Source organism: Chrysochloris asiatica, unplaced genomic scaffold, assembly GCF_000296735.1.
Source record: "Chrysochloris asiatica unplaced genomic scaffold, ChrAsi1.0 scaffold00016, whole genome shotgun sequence".
In the NCBI taxonomy this organism is placed as follows: Eukaryota; Metazoa; Chordata; class Mammalia; order Afrosoricida; family Chrysochloridae; genus Chrysochloris; species Chrysochloris asiatica.
In genome coordinates, this window is record NW_006408534.1 from 23,769,779 (window position 1) to 23,783,531 (window position 13,753).

Sequence of the window (13,753 nt, forward strand, 5' to 3'; positions counted from 1 at the left end):
AGGTAGAAGTTTTGTAACAAAAATGGAGGAATAGTTAATCTTACGCCCCAGAAACAGAGGACCATAGGACCATCAAGCGAGAAGAGCACAAGCGGAATGTGGGACCTTATCCAGAGAAGCAACAACGCCAGAGATGGGAGGCAAAGATGGGGACTCTAGACTCATGGGAAGAGAAGGACTAAGAGATGGTGGCCAGGTGCCAGACTTGCAGAATGTGCCCTTGGTGGTGTAAATTATTATGTATGCCTGAATGTGTTTGTTTGTTTTTTTAAAAGAGCTAAAATGAATAGAGAGAAATACTGTTAACTGATGGTCCATGGAGGGGATTGTAATCATTGTAATGAAACAAGGTGTATGATTTGTTGAATGTAAAACTGATGATCTGCCCTGTAAACTTTCACACAATTCACAATAAAAACATTTAAAAACAAACAAATAAACAAACGACCCTACAGAGTTCTGCTCTGACACATACGGGGTCACCGTAAGTCAGAATTGAGTAAATAGAAACTAGATTTTTAATTTCTGTCCAACCTCTCTACTCCTCTCTACCCGGGCTTCCAGGGTCCCGGTTCATGCCACCCTCATCATTCTGCAGTCTTGATCATTTTCTTGATTTCAGTGTCCCATGCTCCAATGCACTGCCTACAGTGTGGACCCTGACAGGTCACTTCCTGCTCACATCTTTCCCATGGTTTGCTTTATCCTTGGGATCAGTGCAGTTTCCTCAGCTTGCTGCATGAGGTCCTTTCTCTTGACCGCCCTTCATCCCTTATTCCCCAAATTCTATGCTCTATTTTATGCTAGGGCTTTATACCCAACACTCCTTCTACTCTCTTCCAGCCATTCTTGTTTCTTCCGGTCATAACTTAGATTTTGGCTCCTTTAGGAAGCTTCTCAGAAACCCTATATAGAGTCACCATGAGTCGGAACCGATTTGATAGCACTTAACAACAGGAAGCTTCTGTGACTCCTAATCCCTGTCCTCAAGTCATTTCTGACTCATACAAGCTTGTGTAGGATTTTCCAGGAGCAGCTGATGGGTTTGAAACGCCACCTTGTGGTTCAAATCGACATTGTAGTCTAGTGTTCTGCAGCGCCACACCACTGCAGTTGTTAAGCGCCGCCATGGAGTTGATTTCATAGCAAACCTGTATAGGGTTTCCGAGAAGCTGCTGGTGAGTTTGAACCGTCGACCTTGTGGTTTAAAGTCCAGTGCTGATCCGAAAGCGCCACACCATAGCAGTTATCAAAACTTTTTTTTTTTTTTTTGTAGGATCCAAGCCAGTCCCAAGACCTTGACAAGGAACAACGTGTCCGGCTCAAAGCCAAGTGTGTGTGTGTGTCCTCAGAAGCAGCAGGAGAGGAGCGTTTTAGTCGTTCACCTCCATCCAGTGGATGTTTGTCAACGCCCTGCTGTCCATTTTGCCAACGAACAGGCAGCCCTGCAAATGGTCCCAAGACAACCAGAATTTGTGCATGCAGAACCTGTCAGAGAAGGAAAACTCAAATATTTTGTACTCATAGAGACGGATAACAAAGTGGTAAGATCTTTAAGCATTAGAGCTTAAATTCTTTTTTTTTTTTTTTTAATGTTTTTTTAGTCTTATCAGTAAGGATTTCCACCACGTATTTTGGGTCAACATTATTATGACATCTGGCCTTTGGGAATAGATCGTACAGGTCTTATGAAGTCATTTCTACTAAGAATGATTATCTACTTGCCTCACTAAACTCCATACAGAGTTGTCAGGAAAAGTCACCTGTTTTTCTTTTCAAGTTGAAGGAAATAATTGTGTCGGGAAATGATTTCAGGCAAACATAAAATATTTTCCTGCAACCTGACTTCTTGTTGTTGTTAAGTGTCCTCAAGTCATTTCTGACTCACACAAGCTTGTGTAGGATTTTCCAGGAGCAGCTGATGGGTTTGAAACGCCACCTTGTGGTTCAAATCGACATTGTAGTCTAGTGTTCTGCAGCGCCACACCACTGCAGTTGTTAAGCGCCGCCATGGAGTTGATTTCATAGCAAACCTGTATAGGGTTTCCGAGAAGCTGCTGGTGAGTTTGAACCGTCGACCTTGTGGTTTAAAGTCCAGTGCTGATCCGAAAGCGCCACACCATAGCAGTTATCAAAACTTTTTTTTTTTTTTTTGGTAGGATCCAAGCCAGTCCCAAGACCTTGACAAGGAACAACGTGTCCGGCTCAAAGCCAAGTGTGTGTGTGTCCTCAGAAGCAGCAGGAGAGGAGCGTTTTAGTCGTTCACCTCCATCCAGTGGATGTTTGTCAACGCCCTGCTGTCCATTTTGCCAATGAACAGGCAGCCCTGCAAATGGTCCACTTTGTGCTGGATGATAGATATGGGCAGCCCACCCACTCGCCTGCTACACCACTTGCTCCCACCTTGGGCCCAGTCCTGAGATGGGCACTGCCTTGTAGCGGGGCACACAGGCCAGGAAGTTGGGCGACGCTCTTGCAGCCCTTGGGGAGGGTGACCAGGTGGCTGTGGAGCACGCGCTGGCTGGGGCTCATGAATAGGGGTAAGTGAACCATCTGGCGGGCCTCACACAGGCGCAGCATGTAGAAGAGATTGGGGATCTCCAGAGCCAATACCTGAACAGCATCACCTGCCCCAGCCGCTCTGGCCTTGCCAGCTACGCCGGCTTCACCGGGTCCCCCACTAGCCACAAGTATACAGTGGCCCTAAAGGGCCACGCCCAGCCCCTTAAGTAGCACCAGTTCGAGGGCTCGCACACGTGCGCTTGTTCACCCTCGAATTGGAGCCAGTTCCCGTGCCCCCTCCCCATGGCAGGGTCAGCCCCACGGTGTGACACAACCACACAGTCTCCAGTAGCAGGCTGCCGCCTAGAGCTTAAAATTTTAAATTCTAAGCGCTTGATTTGTGGAAGAATACAGTTTATAGTTGTTGTTGATGGCCTTGAAGTGGGAGGAACGGGCAGTCTCTACTTCAGGGATTTGACTGGGCACTCCCTTAAAGGAAATTAAGGTACCAAGGTGGCCAGGTGGTGAGGCATACCTAGACCTAGATGGTTGGAGAACCAATCCTGTAAACTTTTCTAATCTTCAGTAGTGTAACCATCCAAATCTTGGTCCGTTTCTGGTTTCTGTAGACCACCTACCCCTCAACTGTGATGAAGTGATTTGCCACTAATCATGATTCTGTCTTCTATAACTACCCAGGGGGCCATGAATCCTTTGGACACCATTAAGGCCTTGTACTGATGGTCTCCCTAATCAAGGTGATTTGTCTCTGTCATTTCTTTGTCCTGTTGAAGCCTTATAAAGGGGACTCTCTAAAATGCTGTCAGAGCAAACAAGCTTCTGTTAAAATCAGAAGAGTTTACTGAAGGAATAAAACAATCCAAAATCAAGTAGTACCTGGTAAGAATTCACAAAACTACTATTGCAAAAGGAGATGTTCACAGAGCTGAAATACAGAGTCCAAGAATTTACAAGATGCGCAAACATTTACAAAATCATACTTCAACTGACACAAGACAATGGCTGTTGTAGTTAGGTGCCCTCGAGTTGGTTCTAACTCATAGCGACCCTGTATAAGGTTTCCTAGAAATAGCTGGTGGGCTTGAACTACTGACCTTGTGGTTCACAGTCCAGTGCTGATTCTACAGCACCACACCAGGGGTCCCAAGACCACTTAAACATTATTTTGCTAGATGCAAAGTTTGAGTCAAGGATATTTCCAGGGCTAGGTTACTGTGGCGCTGTAGGATAAGCACTGAATCGCACGGTCTGTTTGAACCTCAAGGTCGAAACCCACTAGCTGCTCCTCAGAAAACCTACACAGGATCAGTATGAGTTAGAACAGACTCTAGGACACTTAACAAGAACAACAACAACAGAGCCTGAATGACTACTCTTCCTCTTATGAGCAGGTCTATTGAATGTCTATTGCTGTCAGAGGAAGGGGAAGGAAGAGAGAGGGTTCTGCAGACTTCCTGAGGTTTGCTGGCAACCTGACTTTGCCAGTTCAGAATCAGCAATAAACAGGAAAAAAAGGGGGGTGGGGGAGAGCTTCGGGGCTCCATATTTGGCAGAAGCCTCTTATTATGCCAAGTACTTAGTTCTTTTGAGCTCTTTCATACTACATTGTATAAGGACAAGAACCTCATTGAAGGCACTGACTGTGTCTTAGTCACTGTGGGTTCCCCACACCGGGACACTGTGTATGTTCACTGAGTAGTTGTAAGTGGTGACTGTGCACCCAGTAGGCACATCCCATGGGCCTCCTCGCATCCTGACTGAGAATCCTGAAGGCTATACTGCTTTCTGATCAGAGCCTGAACTTTCTTCTTCGAAAGTGGGACAGACAGGTCAAGTTAAATAAGACATGGAATGCTATTTGCTGCCATGAACACTGCTCGGCAGATAGATGACAGGTGACAGGCAGAGTGACAGGCAGCTACTACCACCCATCAGACCACTACCTTGGAGAACGTTCATCCATTCAGCCATTCTTCTATTCATTAGAACCTATTTTGTCTACAGATTTGAAAAAAGCTCCATAAAGTTACTCAGATATGACTTTATGTATGTATATTGATTCAAAGATATATTGGGGACATTTTTTCATGTTTCAAAAATTTTTGCTGTATGATTTCATCATGAAAATGTGACTGAAACCCAAGCAAATAAGGAACCTGTGATGATGATAGTAAACAGAGTGAACCCCTCCAATAGGGAGTGTGACAGACATTTCCCTGTTGTGATTCTTGGTATCGCTAAGCCCTCACTTCTGTTGCTCTTTGTCAATGGGGCTGTCCATGGAGAATAGGGACAGGGATTTTCAACCATTCCCATGGGCCTGTTTCCAGACTTGGCTTTTCTTTTCCTGGGCTACTTGGGCAGATGACATGATCTCTTTGTTTCTCATTCCATGGAGATTTGTGCCTATTATGAGCAGGTCTATTGCATTCTGCATGCCTCTACTCCTAAGTCTCCTTTTGGGAAATGTGTGCCTTGATCTCACTGCTCTGGGTTCAAAGGCAACCATCTGAATGCTGGCCAGGGACCAGGGAGGCCTCCACTGTGGGCTCTGTCTATAGAAGCACCTAAGATTGCTTCTCTAAGCCATCCTGAGGCCCTCTGTTGTGGAAGAGTGCCTGCCAGATACCCTGGAGGAGAAAGTACAAGAGAAGCTGGAGGCAGCAGGTCCACAGGCAGAGACACTCTGGGAGAGTGGGCCGCGTCTGTCCTGTGCATCCTCATAGGCTTACACAGGGCTTAGGACAGAGTTCAAGCTTAGCAAGTATTTGATGAATGAGTAAATGAATGATGAATGAATTAGTCAAAAGATCAGTTGGGAGAGAGGAGAGTAGTTTCTAAATGGGAATAGAAGTAGAAACAGCAGAGTAGCTGAACATAGACTAACAAAACCTAATCACATGCTCACCATGAGCCGGGCAGTGCTAGTGTGGCACTGTAGGATAAGCACTGGATTACTAACTACAAGATTGGCAGTTCAAACCCACCAGCTGCTCTGTGGGAAAGAGAGAAGACTTTCTGCTCCTCTAGAGATTTACAGGACCCACCAAGGATGGTGGGTCTGGGCACTGGCTCTTGGGGAAAAGGCAGGAAGCAGAAAGCCCACCTCCATTTTTAGAGGGTGGGGAGCAGCATTGAGGGGGAGTACCATTGGCCAGGATGACAGGAACCAAGCAGGAGAATATCTTGGAAGGAGGAGTCTGCACACACAGAGAGGCTAAGGGTTTTAGTGTCTTTGGGGAGAGGGAAAACATGCATGAAAGGAGTTTTCTGAGGCTTTTGTTAGGGAGCTTCGGTTCAGTGAATTACTTCCTAAGAGCCTTCTATCACCAAACAACATTTTTGCCCTCACTGTAGGATAGGCACTAGACTGTGAACCACAAGATCAGTGGTTCAAACCCACCAGCTGCTCCTCAGAAACCTTATACAGGGTTGCAATGAGTTGAAACCAATTCTATGACACTAACAACAACAACAAGGTCTGGATAAGAGAAGGTGAGAGAAGATGCTGATAGTATATGATTCAGTTGTTAATGGATAACAGATATAGTTGTGACTGTAAAAACTTGGAATTTTAGCATCTATAAAGTGAGCCTTCTCTGAAGGAGGGAGGGGTGGGAATATCACTACCTTTAAAGAGGAGCTAAGAGTGGAGTATGTCTTTTGAGTCCAGAGATCTCTGTACTTTGAACCTCCTCAACCCAGGGACAGAGAGCTACTCCAGAGCACAAGACAGAGAGGTGACCTTCCCAGATTTCAGAGAAAGTAAAGCTGAGTGTTTGGGGGCAGGAGACTTGCTTGTAGAATGGGATGCCTTCAGGCACTTAATTGGCAACAGCTAGGTTTGCTGACCCACAGAGCTAGAGCTGAGTGCCTTATGGAGGAGTGGTAGGGACAGCAGCCCCAAAAGAGCTTTGTGACATTGCTCAAGCAAGGCAGAGGCAATGACAAGGACCAGAGAGAGACTTGCCTGGAGGCATGGCAGAGAAGAGGCTGACACGATCAATGACCTGGATCCTGAGCATTTTCTGATCTTGAATTGTAACTTCTTAACTCCCCCAAGAAACTCCCTAACTGGGACTATGTTGTCTGAGTTCTGTGAGGCCATTGCAATGCATTATTGAGTTCTGGTGTGGTACTGTGGATTAATGCACTGTACTGCAAAGTTGGTTTGAACCACAAGGTCGGCAGTTCAAGCTCACCAGCCATTCCTCAGAAACACTATACAGGGTCTCTAGGAGCTCTGGTAGCGTAGTGGTCATGAATCAAGCTGCTAACCTCACGGTTAGCAGTTCGAAACTACCAGCTGTTCTGTGGGAGAAAGATGAGGCTTTCTGCTCTGGTGAAGATTTACAGCTTCAGAAACCCTTTACAGGGTCGCTATGAGTCAGAACCGACTCCACGACGCATAACAACAACAACAATGAGTCGGAACCAACTCGAAAGCACTTAACAACAACAACATATGAGGAGCTCTGGTAACATAGTGGTTACCAGTCTGGCTGCTAACCTCAAAGTCTGAAATTCAAAACGACCAGCTGTTCTGCAGGCGATAGATAAAGCTTTCTAATCCCATAAAGATTTACAGCCTCGGAAACCCTATATAGGGTCGCTATGAGTCAGATCCGACTCCAGGGCACCACAACCACCAGGCGATAGTGTTGTGGAGAGATGTTGTTGTTGATGTTAAGTACTGTTGAGTCGGTTCTGACTCATAGCAACCCCGTATAGGGTTTCCAAGGAACAGCTGGTGAGCTTGAACCGCCAACCTTGCAGTTCAAACCGACCTTGCAGTCCAGTGCATTAACCCACAGTGCCACACCAGGACTTCCGGGGAGAGATAAAAAGTGTCTTTTTTTTTTTTTTTTTTTTTTCAGAAGCCCTGTTTGTTTCTTTAAGGAAACCCAGTGAAAGACCTGTGTCTTTAGATTGCATCCCACAGAAGGGGTTGCACTTATCTTGTCTGCTGGGTTATGTCCCCATTCATTGGACCCAGCTAACATCTCTAAGAAGTCCCAAGGTAATGCAAATGGTTAACGTGTTCTGCTGCTAACTTAAAGGATGGAGGCTGAAGTCTACTAAAAGGCATTTTGCAAGAAACCTCTGGTGATCTACTTCCATAAAAACCAACCATTGAAAATACTATGGAATACAGTTTTACTCTGACACAAATAGGGCGGCCATGAGTCGGAATGAACTCACGGAACAAATAAACAGAAACCTCTCTAGGAGGTAGGAGCTTGAGCATCCCTGGGGTCAATGAGCACTGGCTGTATTCTTTTCCCCAAATTCTCACCCAGGCAAAAAGACCACTTTATCGTCCTAACCAGGGTACTTTTTACAGTGAAATGAACGTTGTCATTTTACCAGGACAACAAACAGAACCTAGGACTTATAATCGTCTAAAATTAAAGTCGACTTTCCCCCGCTCCTTTTCTTCCGTGCATCCCAACAGAATTATTGGGCGCATGGCGAAAGGATGCCGCTTTGTTTGGACCAGGCCACCTCTGTCGGACATCGCGTGGGGTCAACTGCCTCAGCCAAAACCAAGAAAGGACTCGAAACGGTTTCTGGGACACCTTCCCAGGTGGCCACTAGGAGGCGCATCAGGACCGCGGGAAGGCGGTGCGACCTCTTGGAAGCGGAGACCGGCTGTGCGCGCTGGGCGGGGACGCGGTTACGCCGGCACCGCCCGGTCCCGTGACTGCGCGCCTGGCGGGTAATTGCGGCCTCCGTCATGCGGTCTCCGGCGGTGCTCGTCACCTCCAGGTGAGCCAGACCCCCCGCACCCGGGCACAACGCCTGGGCAGTTAGGAGACTGGGTGCGCCCGAGTCACAGCTGGATACGCCCCAAGCGCTGGAGGAGGCAGAGAGGCAGCAGTCCTCTCGTGATCTGCGCTTCCGATCGGGATCTTCCCAGCGCTCTCTGGTGGTTTATCTGGGCTGGGCCTCTACACCAAGCCTTGTAGGAGAGTTGGGGCAGCATCTAGTGCCCCGATTTTACAGATAGGGAAACCGAGGTCCTCTAGAGAGTAAAGAACTTAAGCCTAGAGCCAATGAAAAGATTTTGGGACTGGCTGGTCTCGTGAAGAAAGGCAGAGACGTGGCACCCTTGACCCCTTCCCTGCTGACTTAAGTTCATTTATTTTTGAACTGAGCATCAATCATCACTTAACGTGTGCCAGGCTGGATGCTAAGCGCAGAAGATGGTTGAAACAGACAAGGCCAAGCCTTGGAAAAGGAGATCAATTGCTAGAGGCACAATGATTTCAGGTTGCCATGGTAACACAGGGCCGGGAACTCACCCAGACTTAAGGAAGAAAGTGAATGAGATTACCCAAGGGGGCTTTATCCAGACGTAGGGGAGGGAAGACATGGCACTGGAGCAGGAAGCTCTACAGAGAACAGAGTGCAAGTTATAGCAAAGGCTGCTGAAGTGGCTCTGGGTGGAGGTTGCAGTGTGTGTCCACCATGATCCAGGGCTGGAAGACTCAGCACAAGGTGAATCCTGGAAAGGTTGGGGTGGACATTGATTTACTGTTTTTCATTTTTAACAACTGCAAAATGACTCACTTAAAGCACCTTCGTGTATTCCACCTATGTTCCCCCTACACAAAAGCTTATGCCAAGATGCCAATTTATTATGTAACTTGCTTGTAACTTTGTTGTTGTTAGGCACCACCTGGTCAGTTCTGGCTCAAAGCGATTGTATGCACAACAGAATGGAAACACTGCCCTGTACTGTATCATCCTCACAGTTGTTATGTTGGAGCCCACTGTGGCAACCCTGTGACTTTAGGTCTAGAAAAATCTCTTTCTTTAAGTAAATGTATTAGTCTTCTTTAAGTAAACTCAACATTGCAGCCTGTCAGGCCTCCCCTGGCTGATATAATAAGGTTACTGTATGGGTTGTATCTTGGTTGACAGGAGAGGGTTCGCTAGTGCCACATACGTTTCTTCTTAAGGTGCAGTTTGCTCTATGAGCAAAATAGAGGTTTTAAATCTCCAGGTGAGAGCAACGCCATCAGCAAACACCATCTCAGCCACATGTAGACCATTGGGGGTATGATTTTGGTGTGAGGTGCCTGGAAGGTGGGTAGCTTCTTTACCTGCCTAACCTGGACATAGTTAGTGCTGACAGACAGAGGTGCTGATGAACAAACCATGTGAACCTATACTCAGTCCCTCTTGTGGGCAGAATTAGCAAGGCTGACGAACTTGGCTGCAGGGTGAGTCCAAAGGCCTTAACCCAGCAGCTAAACTGGCTCTTCACAACTTCCCCTACTCATCTCCACTTGCATTCATGCATTCATTCATCCAGCAGATATCTATTGAGGGTCTTCTCTACCACGTGGAGCTCTGTTATGGTGCTGTAGGATGGGTACTGGACTGCTAACTGAAAAGTCTGCAGTTCAAACCCACCAGCTACTCTTCAGAAACCCTATTCAAAGTTGCTGTGAGTCAGAACCTACTCGACGGTACTTAACAACAGCTACTGGGCCAAGTTCTAGGATAGAGGAGTGAGCAAAACAAAGTGTCTCTCATGAAGCTTTAGTGGGGACAGGTGGAAATATGTAAATACAGGGGAACTTCAAAAAGTTCATGGGAAGATGGAATTTAAAGATAATGGGATTTTTTTCCCCAGAACTTTTTGAAGTCGTTTTGTATAACTCGTAATAGGCTACAAAAGGAAAGAAAACAAAGTAAGAGAAATTGAGCGTGAATGCTCTCTGGTGTGATCGAGGGGTGTCTTCCTGATAGTGTGGCAGTTGGAGAGGTCCCTGACAATTCTTTGAGGGTGAGAGCCATCATCCCAGTAAACATGACAGAGAGCAGCGGAAACAAGGGTCCTGAGGTAGGAGTGTGCTTAGGTGTTTGGGGAACAGCAAGGAGGCCAGTATGGTTGGTTGAAGTGAGCTAAGGGGTGAGTGTTGGGTGATGTGGTGAATAGGTGTAGGTTTGGGACACATCGTGGGGACCTTGTAGGCTGTGGTAAGGGCTTTAGATTTCAATCTGAGAACAGTGGAAGTCATAGGCAGTGTGATGGTGTGATCTGACTTTTACAAAGATCTGTTGGCTGCTGTGTTGAGCAGGGGTGGAAGGAGGAGATGGTTCAGGAGTCTGGCGTCTCCACATGAGAGATGGTAGTGGCTTGGACCAGGGTGATGGTGGTAGACAGAGGTTTGGGTTTTGGATATATGTTGTCGTACCATTGAGTGGCTGGTGAGTTTGAACCACTGACCTTACAGTTCAAACCCACCTTGAACTGTATCCAACGGTACCACACCAGGATATATGTATATTTTTTTCCAAAATTTTATTTTGTTTTTAAGAATATACACAGAACAACATATGCCAGTTCAACTCTGGTTACGTTATTCGAACTGTACAACCTTTCTCCCACTCTTCTTCTGATTTGCTCCTTCCTCCCTCATAACGTAAATTCACTGCTCCCTAAGATACAACCTTGCTTGCTGAAAGTGAAAAAGACTTAAAACATTACTAATGAAGATCAAAGAGCGCAGCCTTCAGTATGGATTACATCTCAGTGTAAAGAAAACAAAAATCCTCACCACTGGACCAATAAACAACATTCTTATCAATGGAGATAAGATTGAAGTTGTCAAGGACTTTATTCTTTTTGGATCAACTATGCGAACCTGCCTAACTGTTCTCCCATCAGCCTTGTTCTTCCATTCCCCTCCCCCTTCTTGTGTATTGCCCCCTCACCCCTCCACACCCAAGCTATCCTGTGTCTATTCCAAGCTATCCTGTGTCTATTCCAAGCTATCCTGTGTCTGTTCCCACCCTGTGCTCTATCTTCTCCTCCCTCCCTCCCCTCCTCTCATCCCATTCATTCTGGTGATCAGCAAATATATATATAATTATTCTCCTCCCCCCTCTTAGTGTGGGTTCTTATTCTTACTCTTTTACAATAATGGTTCTATGCAGTATTTCTCCTTTTGTGACTGACTAATTTCACTCAGCATAATGCCATCAAGGTTCATCCATGTTATGCAGTGGCTTGCAGCTTCCTTGTTCTTCAAGGTAGCATAGTATTCCATTGTGTGTATGTACCACAATTTGTTTATCCATTCTTCAAATGATGGGCACTTAGGCTGTGTCTGTCTCTTTGCTATCGTAAATAGTGCTGCTATGAACATTGGTGTGCATATATCTCCTCGTGTTATGGCTCGTATTCTTGTGGGTAAGTACCAAGTAGAGGAATTGCTGGATCATGAGGTATTTCTATTTCCAACCTTCTGAGGAAGTGCCATATTGCTTTCCTGAGTGGTTGGACCATTTTGCAATCCCACCAACAATGTAGGAGGGTCCCAGCTTCTCCACATCCCTGCCAGCATTTATTGTCTTCTACTTTTTTGATCTTTGCTGTTATTGCTGGTGAGATGATATCTCATTGTTGTTTTGATTTGCATCTCTCTAATGGCTAGTGATCGTGAGCATTTCTTCATATGTTTGTTGGCTGCCCGGATCTCCTCCTTGGTGAAGTGTCTGTTCATGTCCTGTGCCCATTTTTTAATTGTTTTTTTTTTTTGTCTTTTTCTTGTAGAGGTGTTGTAGTTTCCTATATATTTTAGAAATAAATCCCTCATCTGATGTGTCATTGCAAAAGATTTTTTCCCATTCTGTGGGTTCCCTTGTTACTCTTTTGGTGAAGTCTTTTGATGCACATAAGTTTTTAATTTTTTAGTATGTCCCACTCATTTATTTTGTTTACTTTTGTTTGTGTAGTTTTTAAAATGTTTTGTAGTCTGTTATGCCCTGAATTAGAGCCCTCAACATTTGTCCCTATTTTTCATTGATGACTTTAATAATTTTGGGATTCACATTTAAGTCTTTAATCCATGCTGAGTTCGTTTTTGTATAGGGCGTGAGGTAAAGGTCTTGTTTCAGTCTTTTGCATATTGCTTTCCAGTTCTGCCAGCACCATCTGTTAAAGCGTCTATTTCCTCCCCATGGTACCTACACACTTTGTGGAAAATCAGTTGGCTGTATGTGGATGGATTAATTTCTGGATTCTCAGTTCTGTTCCATTAATCAATATATTTTTCATTGTACCAGTACCAGGCTGTTTTGACCACTGTAGCCATGTAGTAGATTTTGAAATTGGCAAGTGAGAGGCTTCCAACCTTGTTCTTCTTCTTGAGCAGTGCTTTGCTTATCCTGGGTCTCCTTCCTTTCCATATAAAGTTTATAATTGTCTTTTCCATCTCTTTGAAGAATGTCGCTGGAATCTGGATTGGGATTGCATTATATGTGTAAATTGACATTTTCACGATGTTGAGTCTTCCTATTCAGGAACATGGTATGTTCTTCTACTTTTGTAAGTCTCTTTTGGTTTTTGGTAATTTTCTTTATATAGGTCCTTTGTGTCTCTGGTTACGTTTATTCCTAAGTATTGAATCCTTTTGGTGGCTATTGTAAATGGTATTGCTTTCCTAATGTCCTTTTCAGCATTGTCATTGTTACTATAGAGGACTCCAACTGATTTTTGTATGTTGATCTTATACCCTGCCACTTTGCTGAATCTTTCAATAATGTCTAGTAGCTTTTTTACTGAGTCTTTGGAGTTTTCTAGGCATAGGATCATGTCATCTGCAAATAGAGTTTTATTTCCTCTTTGCCAATTTGGATGCCTTTAGTTTCCTTATCTTGCTGTATAGCTCTGGCTAATACTTCCAGCACAATATTGAATAGGAGTGGTCACAAAGGACATCCTATTCTGGTTCCCATTCGCAGAGGGAAGGATTTCAGTTTCTCTCCATTGAGAGTGATGTAGACTGTTGGTTTTGTATATATGCTTTTGATTATCTTGAGAAATTTCCCTTTAATTTCTACTGTGTTGAGTGTTTTTATCAGGAATGGATGTTATATTTTGTCACATGCCTTTTCTGCATCAAACGATATGATCATGTGGTTCTTTTCCTTTTTCTTATTTATGTGGTGGATGACATTGATTGTTTTTCTAATGTTGAACCATCCTTGCATCCCTTTTATGAAACCCACTTGGTGATGATGTATTAATTTTTTAATGTGTTGCTGGAGTCTGTTGGCTAGGATTTTGTTGAGAATTTTTGCATCTTTGTTCATGAGGGATATTGGTCTGTAGTTTTCTTTCTTAGTGATGTCCTTCCCTGGTTTTGGTATTAAGGTTATGCTTGCTTCATATAAAGTATTAGGAACTTTTCTGCTCTCTTCTATATTCTGA

At 44.9% G+C, this 13,753-nt stretch overlaps 1 protein-coding gene across 1 annotated transcript in view; it reads left to right on the forward strand.

The window, feature by feature from the left end:
• The first annotated feature begins 8,260 nt into the window (after positions 1–8,260).
• Positions 8,261–13,753, forward strand: part of HS1BP3 (HCLS1 binding protein 3) — a 55,929-nt gene continuing 50,436 nt past the window's right edge. Inside the window, exon 1 of the mRNA XM_006835306.1 lies at positions 8,261–8,292. Coding sequence (XP_006835369.1) covers positions 8,261–8,292 — 32 coding nt within the window. The remainder of the gene's footprint in view (positions 8,293–13,753) is intronic.